Source organism: Ictidomys tridecemlineatus, chromosome 1 (genome assembly GCF_052094955.1).
Source record: "Ictidomys tridecemlineatus isolate mIctTri1 chromosome 1, mIctTri1.hap1, whole genome shotgun sequence".
NCBI classification, from domain to species: domain Eukaryota; kingdom Metazoa; phylum Chordata; class Mammalia; order Rodentia; family Sciuridae; genus Ictidomys; species Ictidomys tridecemlineatus.
This window is the reverse complement of record NC_135477.1, coordinates 189,424,959-189,447,103: the sequence shown is the minus strand read 5'-3', so window position 1 is coordinate 189,447,103 and position 22,145 is coordinate 189,424,959. Positions and strand designations below refer to the sequence as shown.

General features: G+C 50.8%; 1 protein-coding gene, 1 long non-coding RNA gene and 1 pseudogene across 2 annotated transcripts; all 3 read right to left on the bottom strand.

The window, feature by feature from the left end:
• Positions 1–1,811: 1,811 nt before the first annotated feature.
• LOC144378652 (uncharacterized) lies at positions 1,812–8,000 on the bottom strand. The gene is made up of 2 exons (XR_013440568.1): positions 7,587–8,000; positions 1,812–4,588 (listed from the first exon to the last, which is right to left on the bottom strand). It is a non-coding gene; the product is annotated as an uncharacterized LOC144378652 (long non-coding RNA).
• Positions 8,001–11,228: 3,228 nt separating this feature from the next.
• On the bottom strand, positions 11,229–12,188 carry LOC101965613 (olfactory receptor 2B11). The gene has a single exon (XM_005341297.3). It carries the CDS (start codon positions 12,186–12,188, stop codon positions 11,229–11,231), a length of 960 nt encoding a protein of 319 aa, XP_005341354.2.
• An 8,087-nt stretch (positions 12,189–20,275) lies between these two features.
• On the bottom strand, positions 20,276–21,653 carry LOC144367335 (olfactory receptor 2B11-like; annotated as a pseudogene).
• Between the last annotated feature and the right edge of the window lie 492 nt (positions 21,654–22,145).

The window sequence follows — 22,145 nt, the reverse complement described above, 5'->3', positions numbered from 1 at the left end:
GAGCAGGGGACCTGAGCCCTGGGCTTGGCTGGCACAGGACAGGAGGGAGTACAGAGCAGGGGTCCTGAGCTCTGGTCTTGGCTGGCACAGGACAGGAGGGAGTGAGAGCATGGGACCTGAGCCCGGGCTTGGCTGGAACAGGACAGAAGGGAGTGTAGTGCAGGGGCCCTGGGCCCTGGGCTTGGCTGGCACATGACAGGAGGGAGTGAGAGCAGGGGCCCTGGGCCCTGGGCTTTCTGGCATAGGACATCAGAGGAGGGTGGGAGGGATGTTGGACACCAGAGGAGGGAGAGAGGAGGAGGAAGGAAAGGTGAAGGGGGATCCTGCAGGCTAGAGGAGGAGGGAAGAAGGCTGGAGGAGGGAGTCTAGGAAGACTGGGTATGGTGGTCACAAGAGCAGGGAGGGTAGAGCAGCGAAGGGAGATCCCAGAGGAGGGAGGGAGGAGGTAGGATGGGAGGTACTCAGGGCCACTATGTGACTTAGCATGGACTTCCCTCAGGAAAGTACAACTCGTGATGTAGGATACACAAAAAAAGAGAAGTCACCATTAAACAGAATCACCACAGTGCAGCTGTCCCCTTCTGGGGTATTCAGAGGTGCTGAACTCAGCGTCCCACAGAGTAGGTCTCCCACAGCCAGACCTATGGCAAGGCCTCCTCAGGGAGCAGCCGGACCTTATGCTCCCCAGGATCAGCACTGCCCCTGGGAGCTCTTCCTGGATGGCTGCCACCTCTGAGACCTGGCTTGCTCTGTCCTGTGGCCTGTGGTTGTGGTTTCTTCTGTCTCTGGCTGCTGTGGACACAAGGCCTTTCTTTGGCTTTGGACCTTGTTCTTCACAATTGTCAAGTTCTCTTCCCTCTTCCTCACAAGCCTGGACCTTCCTCATCTTTTCAATTCATGCCAATGACCCCCATCTGAGAAGCCGTCTTTGGTTACCTTAAGTGAAGTGGGCTTTCCTGATGACTACCACATTTTAAAATTTCAAATTAAGCTAAAGTTGCCAAATAAAAATTGAACATATCTATGGCACACATGGTGAGTTTTTAAAATATGTATACATGGTGGAATGGCTAAATCAAGCTCACCTGACATATTTAGTTGGGTTGGCATCAGAGCCCTTGGGTAACAACACAGTGTTGTTTTCTGGAGTCACTACCTGTACCACAGGGCTCTTGAGAGCCTATCTGAAGTCGTGTAGCCTCTGACCAACATCTCTCCAGGCCCACAGTCTCTATTTTCTGCTTGTGTAAGTTTGATTTCCAGTTATTTACTTATGTAGTAAAGATCAGAAGTTTATTTCCCATGGCTTTGGACTCCGGGAGGCCCATGATACAGGGCCAGCAGGCTGCCCACCATCGGTGTGGCCTGCTCTTTGCTCTTTCCTCCTGTGGTAGAAGGAGGAAGGGGTGAGCCAGGGCTGGGCTGCTGTAGGTTCTGTAGGGGACATCACCTGTCTGATCCACTCACTTCACCTGCTGGGGATTCATCCTTGACGATGGCAGCATGGACTCCCTTCCAAAGTCTGGATAGTATTCTCCTGGGTGCACACTTCTCAATCCATCAGGTGTCCGAGGACATTTACGGTGACCCCACAGATTCACCTTGGGCGCCTCCCTATCTGGCAGCCTTAGAACTACTGAGTTTCTGATGACTCAGGCCCTAAAGACAGCATAACTACCTAGAAACTATCAGCTTCCTACAACCTGGTCTGGAAGGTGGATTTCGGCTTCCATTGAATTCTATCAGCCAAGCATGTCATGAAGACCAGTTGTCACGACCCCCTTGCCCGCAAGGAAGACGCGACTCAGGAATCTTCTTTCAGCAGTTTATTCAGGCCCTTGATATTCTTCTAATGATTCTTCTACTACCCGGAATAATAATTGGATGCCCCTCCCAGCCTTAATAAAGCACCTCGAACCCCAATGCAAAGCTGCCACGTGTACCCTTCTCACAGGGTGCTAGAAAATGACACGCCAACTTTCTCTGATAAGGAGCTGGGAACACGCCAACTCTCTTTGATATGGAGTTGTCCTTCACAGACCACAACGGAGCCAGCGCCATCATGTAATGGCGACCACAGTCCGCAGGAACGGCTCACCACAGCTCCCCCTTTTTGTTTCACTAAGACAATACAGGCGAGAGTAGAGGTCCTATCCCACTGTGCAAAAGTGGCTGCATAGTATGGGCCAGCCCCAGGGGGCGCCTTCCCCAGACCTGACACCATATCAGCCGACGCCTTTTTTCATGGGGCGGGGCGGAGACACGTCAAACCCGCATGCAATAGGACATGCTCCCCTTGAGGTCCCTCTTCTCAATGGATCACTCAAGTGCAGTGCCTTGCCTCGCATCCTGTATCGTGACGATGGTGAGTAAGAGGGAATAGCTGAGGTTGAACTGTGGCCATGCAGAAGTACAACTACAAACAAGTTGGCAGCACCCTGAAAGAAAGGCACGGACTTTAAAGTGATAGATAAAGACCAGTGTGGAAACCCTTCTGCGTGCAATGGCAACAAGACCCGCAGAGTGCAAGGGCTTTCCAGCACTAAGAGAAAGACAAAAGAAGGACATGTCGTACCCAGTGCAATGTTATAATAACTTGGGGTGCAACGACCATGTCAAAGGCACTAGTGTAGAAACCCATCTGCGTGTAATGGTAGCAAGACCGGCAGAGTGCAAGGGCTTTCTGACACTAAGAGAATAACGAGGAAAGACATGTCAATCCCAGTGCAATGTTATAATAACTTGGGGTGCAATGACCATGTCAAAAGTTTAGTGCTTAAAATGCGCAAGCCAGACCTGTGGCGAGTTGCCAGTTTCTAAAGCAGCAAGAGCTTGTATGATCATAGCCTTATCTTGAGCACTACGAGCCTTAAGGCGACAGAGAAACCACAAACAGAGGAACATACCAAAACAACACAGTGCACCAAAAATGCCTACTCCCACCCACTCTTTAAAAAAGGAAAAAGCAGAAGATATCCAATTGGTGAATTGACCCAGAGTCACGGGATCGACACGGGTACTATTCAAGACAGCTATCTGGGTTAGTTGAGACTGGATCATGTCTTCCGCTTCCATGGACCAATTTCCGGCCAGATATCCACCAATGATGTGGGAAGCATTCCTGGAATCATTAAATCTGACAGAGGTTATACATAAATGTGCACGTTGGTCAATGCAGCCTAAAAGTACTAGGTCAGCCAATTCTTCTACCTGAGCTTGAAGAAAATCTATTCTTTGGTTGGTAGCTAAAATCCCCGACAAAATATGTTGATTAATCGCATTTTGTGATTCAAGTATAGTGGACGTTTGTTGAACAACTTGATTAATAGTGGCAGCAGTTTGTACTTGACTGGCCATGGCTACTCCGGCCGTAACTGCTGCAGCAGCAGATGCCGCCACGGCTGTCACTATAGCTGCTGTGATTCCAAAATCTAGCTCTACAATAGGAAATTTATCTGGATCCGCAGTGACTGGGATTGGGACAAAAGTTGGAATTTTCATAATTACTGCTACAGACCAAGAACCATTCCAACACTCAGATAAGAAACAGGTAGTATGAGAACAATCCAGCATCCCCGACGAGGTGTGATTAGCTAAAAGGAACAGGAACGGGGATTGGATACAGACCATTGCAGGAGGCAATGTGGCATAATGTAACAGAGAGTTGAACGAAACAGATGTAAGCCTATTACCTCGTTCACTCTCCTTAGTAGTGCCAGAAACATTAGCCAGCCAACTTTTGGCTCCTAGTAATTGAGCCAATGCGGAAATATCGGCTGAAGCCCCCTTCTCATTGGAAATGAGCCATTGAAACCAGGACCAACCTGTTCCTGTAGAGGAGTTGGCATTGTTGTTAAAGTTATAAACATATCTCTTCAGAGGGGGGGAAAAGGAGAAACCTTTAGCAACTTGATGTTTCTCCCAAGAATGATCCTGACAAGGCGTAAATGTCGGGGGAAAACCAAAATTAGGGGTACAGTAGGGAGAGGCCTTGAAATGAGTGGCATAGCAAGTACTATTAGAAGAAGGAGGCATTGGGATTAATACCTCGGAGATAATAGCTAAAGTAGTTATGTTTAAAACAGAGCTAGTTGCGGGGGTCCCTGAGCCTGATTGCTTCCCTGAAACTACTTGGCTCAATACAGCACTGAGAATACTCCCTGAGACTCGACTGGACCGCAATGGGTCCTCCCAGTTAGTCAAATTTTTGGTCTTAAGGCTAATACAATTAGTGTTCCCAAGACTGAAACAAAAAACTCCTGTGAGATTAACTTGAGACTGATTAAAAATATTTTCTATGTCCCCTCTAGGAGAGGTACAAGGAGCAGACATCTCACATGAGGTAGAAAAAAGAGTGGGGAGGACACTAGAATTACTATGAACTGGCATTGGCATTGGCCATGCCCGTGCCACTGCCCACCACTGCATTGGTGCCATCTGTACCGTTGGCACCAGCATCAGAGCCAGAGCACTCATCAGAATGAAGCTCCTCATCATGGGGCTGTTGTGGCACCTCCTGCTGCTGGTTAGTAGATCTCGAGACTCTTCTTGTCAGGCGTTCAGGGATCCACAGCGGCTCCGTGCGATCCTGGGGAAAAACACATACAGATCCTCGTGCCCATGTCAGCACGGGGTCAGGGCCGTTCCATTGGCCCGTAAGAACATCCTTCCACTTAACATAGCCAGTCACAGAGGGCTGAGGGGACACATGTCTATCGGCCGCAGAGCGGCCATGAATATCCAAATTCAAAAAATTAATGGTAAAAAGAGCTAAGGACAGGCGTTCTTTAGGAGTGTGGTCAACTCCTATTCCCCCTTTTTGTTTTTCTAAGGTTTCTTTTAAGGTGCGGTGGGCACGTTCAACAATGCCTTGCCCTTGAGGATTGTAAGGCAACCCATGAGCAAGTTGTACTCCCATAGTAGAACAAAAAGATGTAAACTGTCTGCCAGTATAAGCAGGTCCATTATCAGTCTTAAGGGATGCAGGTGCACCCCATGCTGCCCATGCCTCTAAGCAATGAGTAATAACATTACGTGCCTTTTCTCCTGATAAAGCAGAAGCATGAATAATTCCAGAGTATGTGTCAATAGAAACATGTACATATTTGAGGTTGCCAAAGTCAGGCACGTGAGTTACGTCCATTTGCCAGACGACCAATGGCTTCAATCCTCGTGGGTTTACACCATAAGTAGGAGGATGAAGAAATGTGACACAATGGGGACATTGTAATACTATCTGACGAGCATCTGCTCTGGAGATGGAAAAACGTCTACGCAGCGTCATAGCATTGACATGAAAGTTGTGGTGAAACAATTTAGCTTCTTCTAAGGAGGAGGCCAAGCATACCAACTGGCTCCTAGTTGCCGAGTCAGCACAGGCATTACCCTGTGATAACGGGCCAGGAAGAGAGGTGTGAGCCCGAATGTGCATTGGATAGAAAGGGGCAGTACGGCTACGGATAAGCTGTTGAAGCTGATTAAAGTAAGCAGACACAGCATGGGTGTCACTAATAGCTCCTACAGCCTCCAGAATTTTGAGCGCCTGCACCACATAGATGGAGTCCGAAATGAGATTGAAAGGAAAAGAACACTGTTTAAAAACTTCAATGACAATTTGCAGTTCTACCCATTGTGGATTTCCAGGAGCAAATTGATGCTGGACAGGGGGAGAGTCATTAATCACATAAGCTCCCATTCCAGACTTAGAGCCATCAGTAAAAATGTTAATAGCCCCCGGAATTGGAGTGGGTGAAGTTACTTTAGGGAAAATGATAGGATGCTCTTTAACAAAATGGAGTAATGGATGAGAAGGGTAATGATTATCAATATGCCCTTGAAACGAGCAACATAGAATAGCCCAGTTGTCTAGAGTAGCACACAAAACATTAAGTTGAACTTTAGAATAGGGTATGATAAGAGAAGAAGGTGCTTGTCCAAAAAATTGAATGCTCTGTTGAATCCCCCTAAGTGCTAACGCTGCAACAGCATCAGGATAGTATTCTAAAGATTTTCCTGGGGATACATGTGGGTGGATCCATAGTAAAGGCCCATCTTGCCACAGTACTCCAGTAGGCTGCCGCATAGTGGCAAGCACACATAACTGGAAAGGTTTATCACTCTGGAGCCTGCATAGAGTGGCATGTTGTATAGCTTCTTCTACTTTTATAAGGGCCGCTCTGGCCTCCTTAGTGAGGGTACGAGGGGAAGTAAGATCTGGATCACCCTTAAGAATAGCATACAAAGGCTGGAGCACGATATTAGGAATATGCAAATAACCTCTTATCCAATTAATATCTCCCAACAGTTTTTGAAAATCATTTAAAGTTTGGAGATCTTGAGTTCTTATAGTAACTTTTTGTGGTTTTAACATGTCATTTCCAATCGTCGCTCCCAAATACCGAATAGAATCCCCTGTTTGAACCTTCTCAGGTGCAATATGTAATCCATACTGAGCTAACAACTTCACCAAGTCTTTATAGGCCTCATTAACTGACTGCTCTAATTTGGCTGCCAATAATACATCATCCATATAATGAATAATCTTGATGGAAGGATATTGTTGTCTGAGAGGTGCGAGTGCCTTCCCTACATACATCTGGCAAATCGTAGGACTGTTAGACATTCCCTGTGGTAAAACAACCCACTCAAACCTTTGATCTGGTTCCTTGTGATTACACGAGGGAAGGGTGAAGGCAAAACGCTGTGAGTCTTTAGGATGCAAAGGAATAGAAAAGAAAGAGTTTTTAATGTCAATAGCAATGATATGCCAGCCCTGAGGAACAGAGGAAAGCAGCGGCAGCCTGAAACACCCCCGCCATACGGAGGCGGATCGGGAGGCTGTCCGTTCTTGAGCCCTTGCTTATCTCTGTTCCCTGTACCTAAACTCCCTAGCTGCCGAGACAGCGTCTCCAGCTCCTCCTCTTCATTATCTTCTACCTCTGACCCACTTTCGCATGGGGGCGTGCGCAGCACACTGAGATCTGGATACAGTCTCCTCCCGTTCTCCACGCCCCACACACTCCCCTCTTCCTGAGACACTTCGCTCTCTGTTGTTTCTGATTTTTCCTCATGCAATTGTTCTAAAACCTCCTGCCCTTTAACAAGCGCTTCTTGGCATCGGCCATCCGTAAGACAACTACGGACCATCTTCCAGAGGGGTATCACCCCGCCCTCTAGCATGCCCTGCTCACGAGCAAAGTCAAGGTCTTTGCCTAATTTATCCCAGCTGGGTTTAGTGAGGCTGCCTGAAAATGCAAACCACGGTGCAGCTGTATCTACCCTCTGTAAAAATTTCTCTAAGGTACTGCGTTTCACCTCCAGTCCCTTGGAACGTAAAAGGCCATCGAGGGCTAGAAGGAGTGGACTTGAAGTCACAGCACCCATAACGCAACACAAGAAAACACAGAAATCGAAAGTGAAAGTACACAAAACAAAACGAACATACACAGAAAACAAAAACGAAAATACAGAGTGCAATTGCTATGAGATGTAACGCCCTCTCTTTTTACAGAGGAGCAGGTACCTTTTAATGCTCCCTCTTTATGTATAGAGGAGCCTCCGCTTTTTAACAGCGGGTCCCACCTTACCTGGGACTTACCGGCGCGCCTCCCTGACTGCTGAAAGTTCTGGTTCCTGGGTGTTTCTTTGTTTCTTTTCTCCCGGGTTTCGGCACCACTTGTCACGACCCCCTTGCCCGCAAGGAAGACGCGACTCAGGAATCTTCTTTCAGCAGTTTATTCAGGCCCTTGATATTCTTCTAATGATTCTTCTACTACCCGGAATAATAATTGGATGCCCCTCCCAGCCTTAATAAAGCACCTCGAACCCCAATGCAAAGCTGCCACGTGTACCCTTCTCACAGGGTGCTAGAAAATGACACGCCAACTTTCTCTGATAAGGAGCTGGGAACACGCCAACTCTCTTTGATATGGAGTTGTCCTTCACAGACCACAACGGAGCCAGCGCCATCATGTAATGGCGACCACAGTCCGCAGGAACGGCTCACCACAACCAGTGCTGGTTCATTGGGTGGAAAATTAGTCTCTACCTTCTAGAGTTTGAGACAAGTTCCTTCTTTCTTCCTTCTTTCCTTCCTTCCTCCCTCCTTCCCTCCCTTCCTTTCTTCCTTTCCTTCCTTCCTTCCTTTTTTTTTTTTTGTACCAGATATTGAACCCAGAGGTACTTAACCATGGAGCTACTCCCCCAGCAACCCTCTATGTTTTATCTTGAGACAGACTTCACTAAGTGTCTCAGGACCTCATTAAGTAGCTGAGGGTGATTTTGAACTCAAAATGTTCCTGCTTCAGCCTCTCCAGCTGCTGGTATTATAGGCATGAGCCACTGTGCCAGGCTTAGAGTACTTTTTAAATTAGCACATCTGTTTTGAGAAGTGCAGTTCTTAGTACTCTCAGAATTTTCCCAGAACAAGGTCACCTCCTCAGAGTGCTGTGTCAGGGGCTGCCTCCTGTGGAATTGTGACTTGCACCTGTGCATTTACTAAAATGCTCCTCTGTGCCAGTATGGATGCTCCAAAAGTAGTTTTTTTAATTATCTGTTTATTATCCAGTGACTCTGTGGCAGTCCATTGGAAAAAATTCTTTGTGGTCCTGATACCTGTAATAGTTATCATCTTTTCCTCCTATTTTAACATCAAATCCTACAGTTTTATGGACTTATATTTTATTTTTGCCTTTAGTGTCAGAAAGCTTATCACGATTTTTCCTTCTTTCTTAAGTTTTAAGTTTTCATTGTTATTTTCTGGGTTTGGCTATTTAACATTTGACAAAAACAAGACAGGAGGAAAAAACCCAAATTGTCAATGAACCTATAACATGAAGAAAGAAACTGTCAACTTGGAATTCTGTCCTGGAGTCTCCCTTCTCCGCAGGAGGGATCAGGCAGACATCCCATTTCTGCCTGCTCTTGCTAGCTGCTGGCACATCTTGACAGTGTAGCCCTCCTACAGGGTTAGGAGGGCCTAGCCAGGTGGTGAGCATAGTGCACTGGGCTGCTTGCCTGGACCCCAGGCCTTCTAGGAAAGCTAGCTATACTTCTACCTTGAACTTATTTTTTTAAAAAAGAATAGCTCTCTTTTTAGTTAAGATTTTGATTTATTTCCACATGGTTTCATAAGCTTCCGAAATACACTTTTGCACACATTTTACCACATTTAAAACTTAAGCCTGTGTAAATGGTGGTTTTCAACTTTAAATTTCGGTTGCACATTGCTCACGTAGAGAAAGCGCTCTGGCCTCCGTTCACTGACAGTGGTGGCTGCTTGTTTCTCTGCCTACTACTATCATCTTCTAGGCACAGGCTGTCCCTTAGGTCAGGGTATTAAGCACCCCACACATATTCCAGGGCCCTGCAGAAGACTACAGGAACCAGGCGCTGAGTTCCGTGTATGCGCAGAAAGGTCTGCAGGAGCCACACTGCAGGGCCGTGGGTGCGCATGCGCGCTCGTGGGCACGCGGGGGTGGCGGGGGGGGGGTGGCGGGGGGGGGGGTGGCGGGGGGGGGTGGCGGGGGGGGGGTGGCGGGGGGGGTGGCGGGGGGGGGGGCGGCGGGGGGGGCGGGGGGGGGGGCGGCGGGGGGGGCGGCGGGGGCGGGGCGGCGGGGGCGGGGCGGCGGGGGGGGCGGCGGGGGGGGGCGGCGGGGGGGGTGGCGGGGAGTGGGCGCTGCCTTGGCTAGAGTCCATTCCTGTGCAGGTGCGTGATCCTTCGCTTCCTCAGGTCACATTTCAGGAAAATACTACATTTCGTTCAGGAGTTTTTCATCTGTGTTGATCAAGGTTTGTGGACTTTTCTCCTTGACATGTTCTCTTCACGTTTTGGTTAGGCTCAGTCTGGGTGTCCCCCCCCCCCCCCCCCCGTGCCAATCAGCTCCTCCCTGTTGTGACCCAAACACCCCGCAAGACCAGCCTGGAGACGGAGGAGCTTGTGTGGGCTTAGGGTCTCAGAAGGCCAGTCAAGGTCTGTGGCCCCTTGCTCTGAGGTGAGGGAGCATCATCGGGAAGAGTGTGGTGCAGGGAAGCTGCTCATCCAGGGCGACCAGCAAGCAGAGAGAGAAAGAGCCAGGAGACCCGGGAAGACCCAGGGAGACCCAGCAACGCACCACCCAAGGCCACGACCACCACCCCAGCAGCACATCACCCCATGGCCACACCCCCAGCAAACACCCCCTTCCAATCCTTCCAAAGGATCAGCCCTTTCAATGGTTTTACCCACTGAGTAGGTTGCGACTCTCATAATCTAATCATTTCCCCTGGAAACCTTCTTGCCCTAAGAGAGGAGGTTTTGGGGGGACACAATACATCCTAACCATAACACCCCTTCTTTATATCGTAGAATAATTTGAAGAGCATTGGCATGAGTTCTTTTTTAAGGATCTGGTAGAATTCAACTGGCAATCCTGGGCTTCTCTTTGTTGCAAGGATTTTTATTACTGATTCAATCGCATTGCTATTGGTTGGTTTAGGTTTTCTATGTCCTCTTGGTTCAATTTGGGTAGCTTACTTTGAAATTTTGCTTAAAGTTTTATTGTTCTAACCGTCATTGGTATGTAGAATTTGCATTCTCAGCTGGAATACATCCTTTTGTAAGGTATGGCGTATTTTCTTTGTCCATGGATCGTGATGTGGAGTCTTACATGTCCCTGGTGGATTTGGTGTCACTAGTTTCCAGTTAATGGTGGGAAAACTTTGTAAAGAAGGAAATTTGAGTTATGGAATAAAATTATCTATGTTCACAGGAAGAAAGCACTCCTCTTCATTCTTATAATATTTTGAAAAATCTATGTGAAATTCATGTTCAAATCTATGAAGACCCTGCATTTATTATAAGCAAATAAGATAGTTTCACACTATATTATATATGCTTAGGAGTAATGGGAAAGGAAGGAAGCTCAAAAGGGGACAAACCGAAGAGAAATAGAAATGGAGAAAGAGGAAAAGGGGCAAGGATCGGGAAATTCGAAATTAAATCATCCAACAAATATTCATTTCACACCAGCTCACCGAAACCTTTCTCAAAGGCACCTGGTTTCTTGGAGTTACCCACTTGTGAGTGACTTAATCACAGGGAGGTGTGTCGTCTTGCGGTGGGGATGTTGAGGCAGTGGATCTCACAGTACCTACCCACTGTGCATTTTCAGTCCCTTGCGGGAAGGCACTCTCCAAGTGACTACTTCCTCCTGGTATCCAGGTGATGGAGATGGCCATGTCATGGATCTTTATCTTCTGCAGGGCTTCCAGGCCCTGGCCAGGAGTCTCCTGAGAGCTCCCTTCACGTCCTTATTCCTCAGGGTGTAGATGAAGGGATTGAGGGTGGGTGTGATTATGGAGTAGAAGAGGGAGATGAACTTGCCCTGCTCTTGGGAGTAGCTGGAGGGGGGCTGTAGATACATGTAGATGGCAGGCAGGTAGAAGAGGGAGACCACCATCAGGTGGGAGGAACAGGTCCCAAAGGCCTTGTGCCGTCCCTTGGAGGACTGGATCCTGAGCACAGCCCGGGCAATGAAGCCATAGGAGAGGAGAATAACAGCCAGGGGGACCAGCACAAAGAAGGCCACCAGAACGGCCAGCGTGGTGTCATTCACTGCGGTATCCGCCGCACAGGACAGCTTGATTATAGCTGGCACCTCGCAGAAGAAGTTGTTCAGCACCTGCCGCCCGCAGAAGGGCAGCTGGACTGTCAGGACCACTTGAACGAGGGAGTTGCCAAAGCCACTGAGCCAGGCCACAGCCACAAGCTGCTGGCAGAGAGAGCGGTGCATGATAATGGCATACCGCAGGGGCTCACAGATGGCCACGTAACGGTCCAGGGCCATGGCAGCCAGGACGATGCACTCGGTGCACCCCAGCCAGTGGAAAATGGCATACTGCATGGTGCAGCCACCGTAGCTGATGGTCTTTCTGGAGCTGCCCATGTTGGCCAGCATCTGGGGGACTGTGGTGGTCGTGAAGCACAGGTCTATGAAGGACAGGTGGCTGAGGAAGATGTACATGGGACTCTGCAGCTGGGCATCCAGCCGTGACACCAGGATGATGGAAATGTTTCCCAGCATGGTCAGAATGTAGGACACCAGGAGGACCACGAAGAGAGGAAGTTCTAGCCATGGTCTGTCAGAGATGCCCAGAAGGATGAAGTACTTCGGAGGATCCCACAGGAGGCTCTGGTTGTCACTTCTCATGGTGAGGCATCTTCTGGCACCTGTAATGAGTCAAGAGAGTGGGAATGAATGAGTCCTGTCAGAAGCCAATCATCTTTGTACACCTGTCTGACCTTTCTGACCTCTGCAGACACTGGGACTGGGGGAGTCAGACAACTGCACCTGTGTCTTCACTTCCCCTCCTTCTCTGTGACCTTGCCCATGCCCCCGCATGTTTCCAACCTCAGTGTCTGCATCTGCTAAGATGGGGAGTAGAGCTTCAGGTGGCCAAAGGACTGGGGTGAGTGGACGCACACATGACAGGTTTATTTGAGTTGGACTGCTTCATTTCTTTGCAGACACACTCAGGGGAATTGTCCACTCTCAGGCTTTATCACTTTGTCTTTGGAGGTGGTGGTGGGAGAGAGGAGGAAGGTGATAAAGCAAGATGGGCTTCATAAGCAGCTGGGGGCTCTGGGGGCTCAACTCTGGCTATAGGAGGTGCCTATGCCTCTCTGGGGCCCAGCACTCTCCCCTCCCACAGCTCTCTGGCTTTGGCAGTGCCAGACTGCATGGGTACTTGGAGTGGAGCAGCCGAGACATGTCACTTCAGCTCCAGGTTTGTTATGACCCCTGAGAGGCCCCCAAGCACAGAGTGTTGAGCACAGGAACCTGTGAAGACCAACTCTGGAGGTGTTCAGTGGAAGATCAGCCTGCCTTCAAGCTCACAGTCCACCTGTGAATTCTTTGCCAGGCTACTGTCCTCTCTCAGGAAGGAAGCAGTGAGGCTTCTGAATGACCTTGCTGTTTGGGGGCACCTGGGCTGCCCTGTGCTATGCATGGGCTTTCCCACTCAGGGCCTTTGGTCCCCAACTCCTATCCTGTCCCAAGCACTGTGCCTTCAAGTTCATGATGGGCTTGCTATTGCTCCATGCTGAGAGTGGAAAGAAGTCAAACCCTCTATGTAGGTAATTTAGGGAGGATTAATTTTCAGTTATGGAAAAGAAAGCTAGCGTATGACATTTCCATGATTGGAAAGTGGCTTTTCTGAAGTCACCATGGACAGGGTAAAAACTTGGGGGAGTAAAGGGGTACAGCTCAGGGTTAGCACAAGGGCTTAGTCTGTATGAGCCCCCAGTTCTATCCCTCGCATGCTCACAGGAGAAATCAAGACACTGGGGAAGAAAACGACCTCTCTGTTGGGTTCAGTTCTCTATGTAAAGTCTCTTGTAAAAATGGTACAATAAAGAAAACCTGAGAAGTCTCGACTGGCTGAATTTCTGCCTTTCCCCTGGTCTTCTGTCCACAGGTAGAGCTTCCCCTTCTCAGTGTTGCCCTCCTTGCCCAGTCCCTGCTTTGCCCTCTTGGGTCTGGCCTCCTGCTGTGGCTGCTGTGTTTGCTGTCTGCTGTGCCTGTGAACCAGGCCACTGCAGGGCCAGTGCCTGGCCAGTCCAGGGCAGGTGCTTCCCCAGGACTGATCTCCTTCCAAGAGGCCTTGTTCTCTGTTTCTCACTTGGAGCTCCAAGGTGCATCTTTCCTTCCATCCTTGGAAGCTCTGTTGGAGCGAATCAGAATGGCTTCCCCTGCACTCCACATTTCCTTTTCAGCCTGCTCCAGTACTGCAATTTCTGGCTCAGAGAGAGAAGCTGTGCCTCAAATGGGCCTCTATGTTCCCGGTGGGTGTAGGCCTACTGGGTCCTCCCTCATTGGGCAGCTCTGGCCAGGGGCAGCCCCTCTCTCAGCATCTGGCCTGGCCTGTTGGGAGCCACCAACCGGGGAAGGGATTTTTCATGTGTTTATTAGCATTGATGAGTTGTACATGATGAGGGTACCACTCTCCCATCATGGAAATGTCATATGCTAGCTTTCCTTTCCTTAACTGAAAATTAATCCTCCCTAATGACCTACATAGAGGGTTTGGCTTCTTTCCACTCTCAGCATGGAGCAATAGGAAGCCCATCATGAACTTGAAGGCACAGTGCTTGGGAGAGGATAGGAGTTGGCCACCAAAGGCCCTGAGTGGGAAAGCCCATGCATAGTGGCAGGGGTGACATCCAGCACCCTTTTCCCACACTCTCCACTTCCTTCCCATCCTTAGTAATGGGTGTTCTGTTCAGGCCCACTCTTCAGCCTCAGGGAGAGGACATTGCCAGTCTTCTGTGACTGACTGGTTTCACCTAACAGCACCCTCCAGTTCCACCCATTTTGCTATGAACAAGAATTTGATGTTTTTTTTCTTGTTTTTAAGTCTTTAAAATTTGTTCTAATTAGTTATTCCTGACAGTAGCATGCATTTGACACATTGTACACAAACGGAGCACAACTTCTCACTGCTCTGGCTGTACATGGTTGAACAGGATTTCATTCTTTGTGGCTGAAGGATACCCTCTTTCCTTCATTCCTCGCTGATGGGCACCTGGGCTCCTGGCTGTTGGGAGTTGTGCACAGTGAACAGGACAGACATGCGGATACTCCCTGCATAAGAGCCTTTGCCTTTGGGCACACACCCAGGGCCGTGGTAGACCAAGGTAGATCTCTTTCAGTTCTTTGAGGGACCTGGCTGTTCCCCACCGTGGCCACACAAATTTATGCCCCACCAATAGGGTGGGAGGTGGTTCTTCTCTAATTCCTCCCCAGCAGGAACTTCTTCCCTTTATGATCATAGCTATTCTAAATGGCTGAGATGATGTACCTTGTGCTTTTGGTTGGCATGACTTTAACAAAGGAGGTTCAGCGTGGCCCCCCCCCCCTCCTGGGGGTGCACACACACACACATACTCTACCTGGGCACACGTGTGCACAAACACAGAGACACCACTACCCGGGCACGCGTGCACACACACACACATACACAACCTACCTGGGCACACGTGTGTACACACACAAAGACACCCCTTCCTGGACACACAAACACACACTATACCTGGGCAGGTGTGTGCACACACACAGACACACCCCTTCCTGGGCATGCATGCATGCTCACACACACACTCTACCTGGGCACACATGTGCACACACACACAGAGACACCCCTACCTGGGTGTGCACACACACACACACCCTCCCTGGGCACATGTGTGCACACAAAAAGAGATACCCTGACCTGGGTGCACACACACACACATATACACATATATACAAACACACACCCTATCTGGGCACGTGTGTGTACACACACAGAGACATCCTACCTAGGCACACACACACACAAACATACACACACACCTTATCTGAGCTCACAGACACATGCATATCCTACCTAGGCATGTGCGCACACACACAAACATACACACACACTCACGTCTCTCCTGGGTGCACACAGAGACACAAGCTGGATGGGCACATGCATCCATACCACACCTGGGTGCACAGACACAGCGCCTGGGTGCCTGCACTCACGTGTTCCCTATTTGGGCACATGTGCACACAACCCCCACAGTTTCTCAACCTCACAGCTTGACACTGTCCAGCCCTGGCCCTTGTGCCCTGCATGGAATGCCTGGCTATCCGTCTTTTTTGACTTGGAGCTCTGCAGGAGGAGCCTCTGACCCCATTGGCCTTCTCTGTCTTCTCTCTGAACAAACACAGATCCCGCTGAGGTACAGCCTCTCTTGCTGCTCTAACAGCCATCTCCCAGCCTGACTTACTGCTGCTCGGGAGAGTCCTCCCAGACCCGTGTCTCCAGCTCTCATTTCCGTGTCTCCACTTGCCTTCCTGACACCGTGGACTGGGTCATCCCACTTCCAACCTGGCTCCCAGCTCCAGCCAGTTCCCTGTTAGTTTGTGGCTCCTGTCGCCCTCCCCCATAGGTGTCAGGTGGCTTGCAGTGGTGTGCCAGTCCCCACTACTGTAGTGCAGTGCTCTGTGCAGACCCGTCAGCCCTGCTGTGGTAAGCCCTGGTCCTGTGGGATGGGGATATCACAGGAGGCTCCTGCTGCCCTCCCTGAGTCAGGGACCAGCCCAGCTCCCTCACTGTGCCCCTGGGCTGCTTGGGTTTGCCGTGAGATCCAACCTATAGCTGGTTCTCTGGAGACGCCCTGGCTTCCTTGCTCTGTCCACCTTACTTGTGAGGGCACTGCTAGAGCAGGATGAAGCTGTGGGGAGGGCTCAGGTCCCCATGTGCTTTGGTGGCCTCCTCGGGTCCAAGTGGTGTCCACAGAGTTGAATCAGCTGCCTGGTACATGACCATCCTTCACTGTCTTCCTGCCCTCTGGCCCGGGACCTAGTGGCATCCAGCAGAGACCAGTGTCCATGCTGTCACCCTGCCAGCCTGTAGTGCATTGTGCAGGGCAGTGTCTGAGCTGAGGGCCAGCCATGTACCCCGTGGTTCCCTGGCATCTGTAGAGGACGAGGTCGAGGATGCAGGCTCTGTTGCAGCCCAAGGGGTCTCAGTGTGGGGGCCCGCAAGGCAACCATCACTGGAAATGCCCTGCACATTCAGGACAATCCAGCCCATGCCCTGAGGAGGTCCTGGACCTTGCTCTCACCTGACCTGGCCCTCGGTCCAAGTGGAGAGGGGATTCAGCCTCAGCAGCACCTGCTCCCCATCAGCAGGCTTGCTGGAAGGGGTGGGGCCTTCTGCAATCTCCTAGGCAGCAGGCGGGTGTGGGCTCAAGGTGGCCCAGCCTTGCTCCCAGGTTACTCCTGAGGATGTGGCATCCAGGGGCAAAGTGCAGGTCCCTGCTGCGTGAGCGTGCCTCAGTCAGGTTTATCTTGCCATCTCCACCCCTGAGGGAGGCTGGTTTCCTTGTCCCCAGACAGCCATTGGTGCAGCTTCTCCCCTGGCAGGAGGCTGTCCCTGAGGTCTGTTGATTGGTGTCAAGGGCTGGCTGCCAGTCGAGGCCCTGTGTTGGCCTGGGGTCTTGGAAGAGTAGCCAGTGGAGAGCAGTGGGTTTTGACTCTTCAGGGTTTGGAGGGAGACTGCGAAGTCAGAGTGCAGCCAGCAGCGTTGGCCCTGTGGAGCCTGAGACCCCAGTGGCCAAAGCAGAGTTAACCACTCTCTTTGTGTCTTTGGGCAGGTTACCTCCCTTCTCTGTGTCTCACTGTGTCATCTGCAGATATGAGAAGTACTAGGACCGCCCTCCAGAATCTGTTACAAGGATGAGACACAAGGGTGTTGGCCAAGCTCTTAGAACAGAGACTGCCACAGGTACATGTGAAGATTTCTCTTCTGATCACTGTACGCAGTCCCAGCTACCCGTTTCATTGGTTACAAGGGGAGAAAAGGTTCAAGTTCAATAGGGCATGAAATTAAAACATTCTAGCTCAAACAGTGAAGGGAAGGGCTTTAGGAAGGCTTATTCCATTTTAGGATAAATTTTATTATGTGTATTTGAGTCACAACTCGATGCCGTATTTTGTGTATGTGGTACAATGGTTTCCACTGCAGAACAAGCTGCATGTCTATTGTCTCAGCCACCCGCTGTCCCGTGATAAGAGCGCTGCAGTCACTGCCACCCGCCCTGCGCATAGCCCTGTGCAGAGCCCTGGTCCTGGTGTGGCTCCTCCTGGGCACCTGCACCCGTGCCCTTTCCCCTGTCCCTCCTCACTTCCTCAGGGCCTGGCCTGGTGGCTGCTGCCTGGCTCTCCTTTTCTTCAGGTCCCATGAGTGAGATCCCTCAGTGCTTTTCTTCCTGTCTGGCTGATTGCTCAGCACAGGCCCTACAAGCCACCCAGGCTGTTCGAACAGCAGAATGGCGTCCCTCTTGAGGGCCGATGGTCCCCTGTGTGTCCTTGTGTGGGCCTTACCGCCAGGTCCACATCTGCTCACCCGTGGAGGACGCCTGGGCTCTTCCCAAGCTGGCTGTGTGGAGGGTCTGCGGGGAGTGAGGCGGAGGGTATCCTTGGGGGTTCCTGTCAGTGTGCACTGTAGGGACGACTGCTCACCGCACTCGGAGCTCTGCTCTTTTTGGGAGCCCTGATGGCCCTGCCCTGAGGGAGCACAGCTCTCCTCTACCTGTCCTGTGTGCTTCTACTCTTCTCGTGTGGATGGCAGGTCCTGCTGGATGTGAGCAGGAGTGTCTTCAGGTGTTTCAACAGACTGATAAAATCATGTGAATTTATTGTGTACAGCTCATGTTTTGAAGTACATATACCTTCTGGGGTGACCAAATCCAGCTCATTGGCAAGTGTGTCCTCACATGCTCATCATTTTGGGTGAGGACTCTTGGCCTGCATGCTTTTTGCAGTTTCAGTGACACTAGGCACCCCATAGTCTTCTGGCCCTGTGCTGCACCCCGGGCCCCTGGAGTCCCATCTCTGGTGATGGCCTTGGTGTTGCCCTGTTGGGGTACAGTGTTCTGGATCTGTCTGGAGAGGATCCTTGCCTGCTGTTGCCTCTTTAGCCTCTTGTCTTCCCGTCTGGCTTTGGGGGACATTCTAGACACTAGGGGGCACAATGGCCAGGAGATGTGTGCATGTCCCTCTTTCTTCCAGATGACATTTTCCCAATGTTCAGGGTCAAGGCTGGACAGCTTCAGTCCTGTCCTACTCATTCTGAGATGCCCGAGGGCTCTGTGAGGAGTGTCTGTGGAGGCTGCAGGGCCTCATTCAGCTTTGCTGTGGAAGGTGGGCTTCAGCCTCCACCTGCTGCTGTGCTGAGACGTTTCTGCCTGGGAGCCCAGGGACCTACATGGTGACAGCAGCAGAGCTGTCCCCACTAGGGGTGAAGGTGCATGAAGTGTGGCCTAAATATGGTGAAGGGAGAGCTCGTTGAGCATCTGGGGAAGCCTTGGGAAGTAAGTGTGAGGACAGGGCTGCTGCGAGATGTCCCCCAGGAACCATCTGATGCCAAGGTGGCCTGCAGTGACCCTCAGTTTGACATGTGTATGTGCCATGTGTCTATCAGAGATCAGGTCATCTACACAGTCTACACAGATACCTGCCCGTGACACGGGAAAGTGCAGCCTTGCAGTCCACACCCTTGGTCTCGAGTGCCCCATCACTGCACACAATCCCCCGGGTCAGCGCTGAGCTGGTGCACATATGTACCTCCCACCTCACCTTACAGCCCCAAACCCACCCCTGAAAGCCTGCATTTCACAGAGGACTGTTGGAAGCCTTGCTCTAGAATTTTCTGTTCCTAATACCAAACCAACTGTGCACAAAGACACCCTCCTGCTTTGGCCTGTGGCAAGAGGAGGGTGCTGCTAGAAGCAGAGGCTGTGTCTAGTGGGGGACAAGATCTACTCTCAATGGACATTATGGTGGAGACTAAAGAGGCAGAAGGAAACTCCTTGCTTCGAGCTTGTTAGAAGGGATCAAAAGTGGGTGTCTAACAAAAGAGGGGTCCCCACTGCTCCCCTGCACAGGCCATGTGTGCAGCACACTTGCAGGGCACTATGAGCAGCGGCCTTTCAGTCAGATCTGTGCCCCACCAGGGCTCTGTGCCACTGGGGTTGTGGGCATGCAGGATTCATATTAATCCATGTGCAAGGGGCTGGCTGGCTCTGATCTTAAAATTGCCAGTAAAACAGACAAAGTAGGCAGAGGCAGGTGATGATCCTAAGCAGGCAAGAATTATAAAGAAGTGCTGGATATTCCTCACACATTCATTGAGGAACACAAAGTGACTTTTGTCATGGTGAGGTTGAAAGGATCATGTCCCCTAACTGACCAAAGATGGATGGTGAGGGCATTAATGAAGCAAAGGTTTGGTAAAGTGTGGGATGAAGAAGTCTGTTAGGAAAGGAAGCTCATGAGATGCTGAGAGACAGGAGAGGTTTCCTGCCTACAGGTACCACTAGTTAATCCATTCAAGTAGTGAAGTTACACCTCCCATAAGATAATCATTTCACCTCTGAATATTCTTGCATTTTTTCACATTTGAGCTTTTGGAGGGATACTTCACATCAAAACTATAGCAGTGAATAATGTGTACTGCTCATTTTTAAAAAATGTGTCATGAATACTGAATAATATGTGGACTTTTGAAAGCCATGCATCTTTAATATGTTAAGTAAAATAAGCCAGGAACAGAAAGACAAGTACCACAGATCTCACTCATGTGGAATCCGAACAGGAGATGTGAGTGGAAGGTGGTTTGTGATCAGAGGATGAGCAGAGTGGGAGGGATGGAGCGACGGATGGGGAAAGGTGGATCATCACTGGTAGGTGGGAGCAGGGAGCTCTGTGGTGCTGTTATACATTTGGTGGCTGTGGAGGCTAGCATTGTGTGTTATGATGATGTGGGATGTATATTTCAAAGAAAGGACTTTGAAAGTTTTTACCATAAATGGTTCATGTTTGAGGTGTCAGCAAACTTTGTTGGAAGGCACCTGGGCAAGGGGAGTGGTTGTGGGAAAGGGTTCCAAGGTGGTACTTTCCACTCCATGGGAGTGTGGATGATGCTGGTCCTTCTGGCTCTGGACAGCTGCGCTGGTGAAGCACCAAGGCAGGCACAATGGTGCTTAGAGATTTTTGAGTCTAAAGAGTCCTCCCGTAATTGGGTGGTTGACGAGGGGGAAGGGAGCCCTTCGTCTGTGTTCACAGAGACTCACCTGGGCAGTGCCGTGGTGTGTGCATGCCGTTGTTCCAGGAGACAGGCAGAGACCAGCCCTCCTTAGAACTTAAGCCAGCCCTGGGATGCAGCCCCCTCCAGACTGCCTTCACATCCTTGTTCTCAGGGTGTAGAGCAGGGGGTTTGGCAGTGGGGGACCACACAGTAGAAAAGGGACATAAACTTGGCCTGGGTGCTGTTGGCAGGTGGCTGTAGGTATATGAGGATGCCTGGCCCAAAGTGTATGAGGACGACGAGCAGGTGGGTGCTGTAGGTGCCCAGTGCCTTGTGGTGCCCTGGGCCCTAGCAATGCAGGTGCAGAAGATGAGCACAAGCAGTGGAGCCACTATGCCGAAATGGACGGCTCCCAAGGTCAGGGCCAGGTCATTTGCCCTGGTGTCACACAGGCCAGCTTGATCAGGGTCGGCACCTCACAGAAGAAGTGGTCCAGGTTGTGGTGCCCACAGAAGGGAAGCTGGAGGCTGAGTGTGGCTTGGAGCACAGAGTTGGCCAGGCCGCTGGACCAGGCTGCAGCACCCAGCTGCCCACACACCCACGGGAGCAGGATGAGTGGGTACTGGAGGGGCTGGCAGATTGCCATGTACAGGTCAAACTCCATCACTGTCAGCAGGGCACTTTCTTGAAGCTTGTCCAATGGAAGAGGTAGGACTGCATGATGTAGCCCCAGAAGGTTATTGTCTTCTTGTCCCCCATAGGTGGGCTAGCATGTGTGGCACGATGGTGCAGGTGACACAGATGTCCAGCCCAGAGAGCTTGTCCAGGAGGAGGTACGTGGGGATCTGGACTCTGGGCTCCAGCAGGGAGAGAGAGATGGTGGGGCTGTTGCCTGTGAGCTTGAGGATGCGGGTGACCAACATCTCTGTGCAGAGGGGGCGCTCCAGCTTGGTACCTGAGAAGCCCAGCAGGATGGTGCTTCTGGGGAGCTGACGCTTTCTCCTCCCATGGCTCTGGCTCTCCACTGGCTGCAGGCAGAAAGAGGGAGTTTTCATTTCAGTGTCTCCATGGCAACACTCTGAGGCCTTCACTATGGTGGTGGGTGGTCCCGTTAGTTTTAGGAGAAGCCCTCCCTGTGTGGGTCTGCTCTGTCAATCTCTGCCTTTGCTGGTGACACTGCAGGAGGGAGACCTGCCACATCGCAGGTAGACTTCATGTGGAGGTCGATGCTGAGCCCTGTGGCCTCACCTGTGCACTTATTCTTTTTATTCCTACTCTTTTCTCTATGACTAAGTTTCTCTCTCAATCTATTCCAAAGCCTTGCTGCTGACCAGAGGGGAAGGGGATTCAGCACTTGGCATGCACATCTCTTCCAGGAAAGGCTCTCGGGGGGACAGTGCCTGCTGTGTCATTCCCTAGCAGTCAGGGAGGGCCCTGGCTCAGGAGGAGGGCTGGTGACCAGCTACCCTGCAGCTGCCTGGTGCTGTGTCCTTCTCTGGGAGTAGATGGCTTCAGCTCATTCACAGCAAGCCTCTCTCCCTTTCCTT

What these genes read in the sequence shown, in the direction of transcription:
- LOC101965613 (XM_005341297.3), bottom strand. Translation starts at nt 12,188, where the DNA reads ATGAGAAGTGACAACCAGAGCCTCCTGTGGGATCCTCCGAAGTACTTC.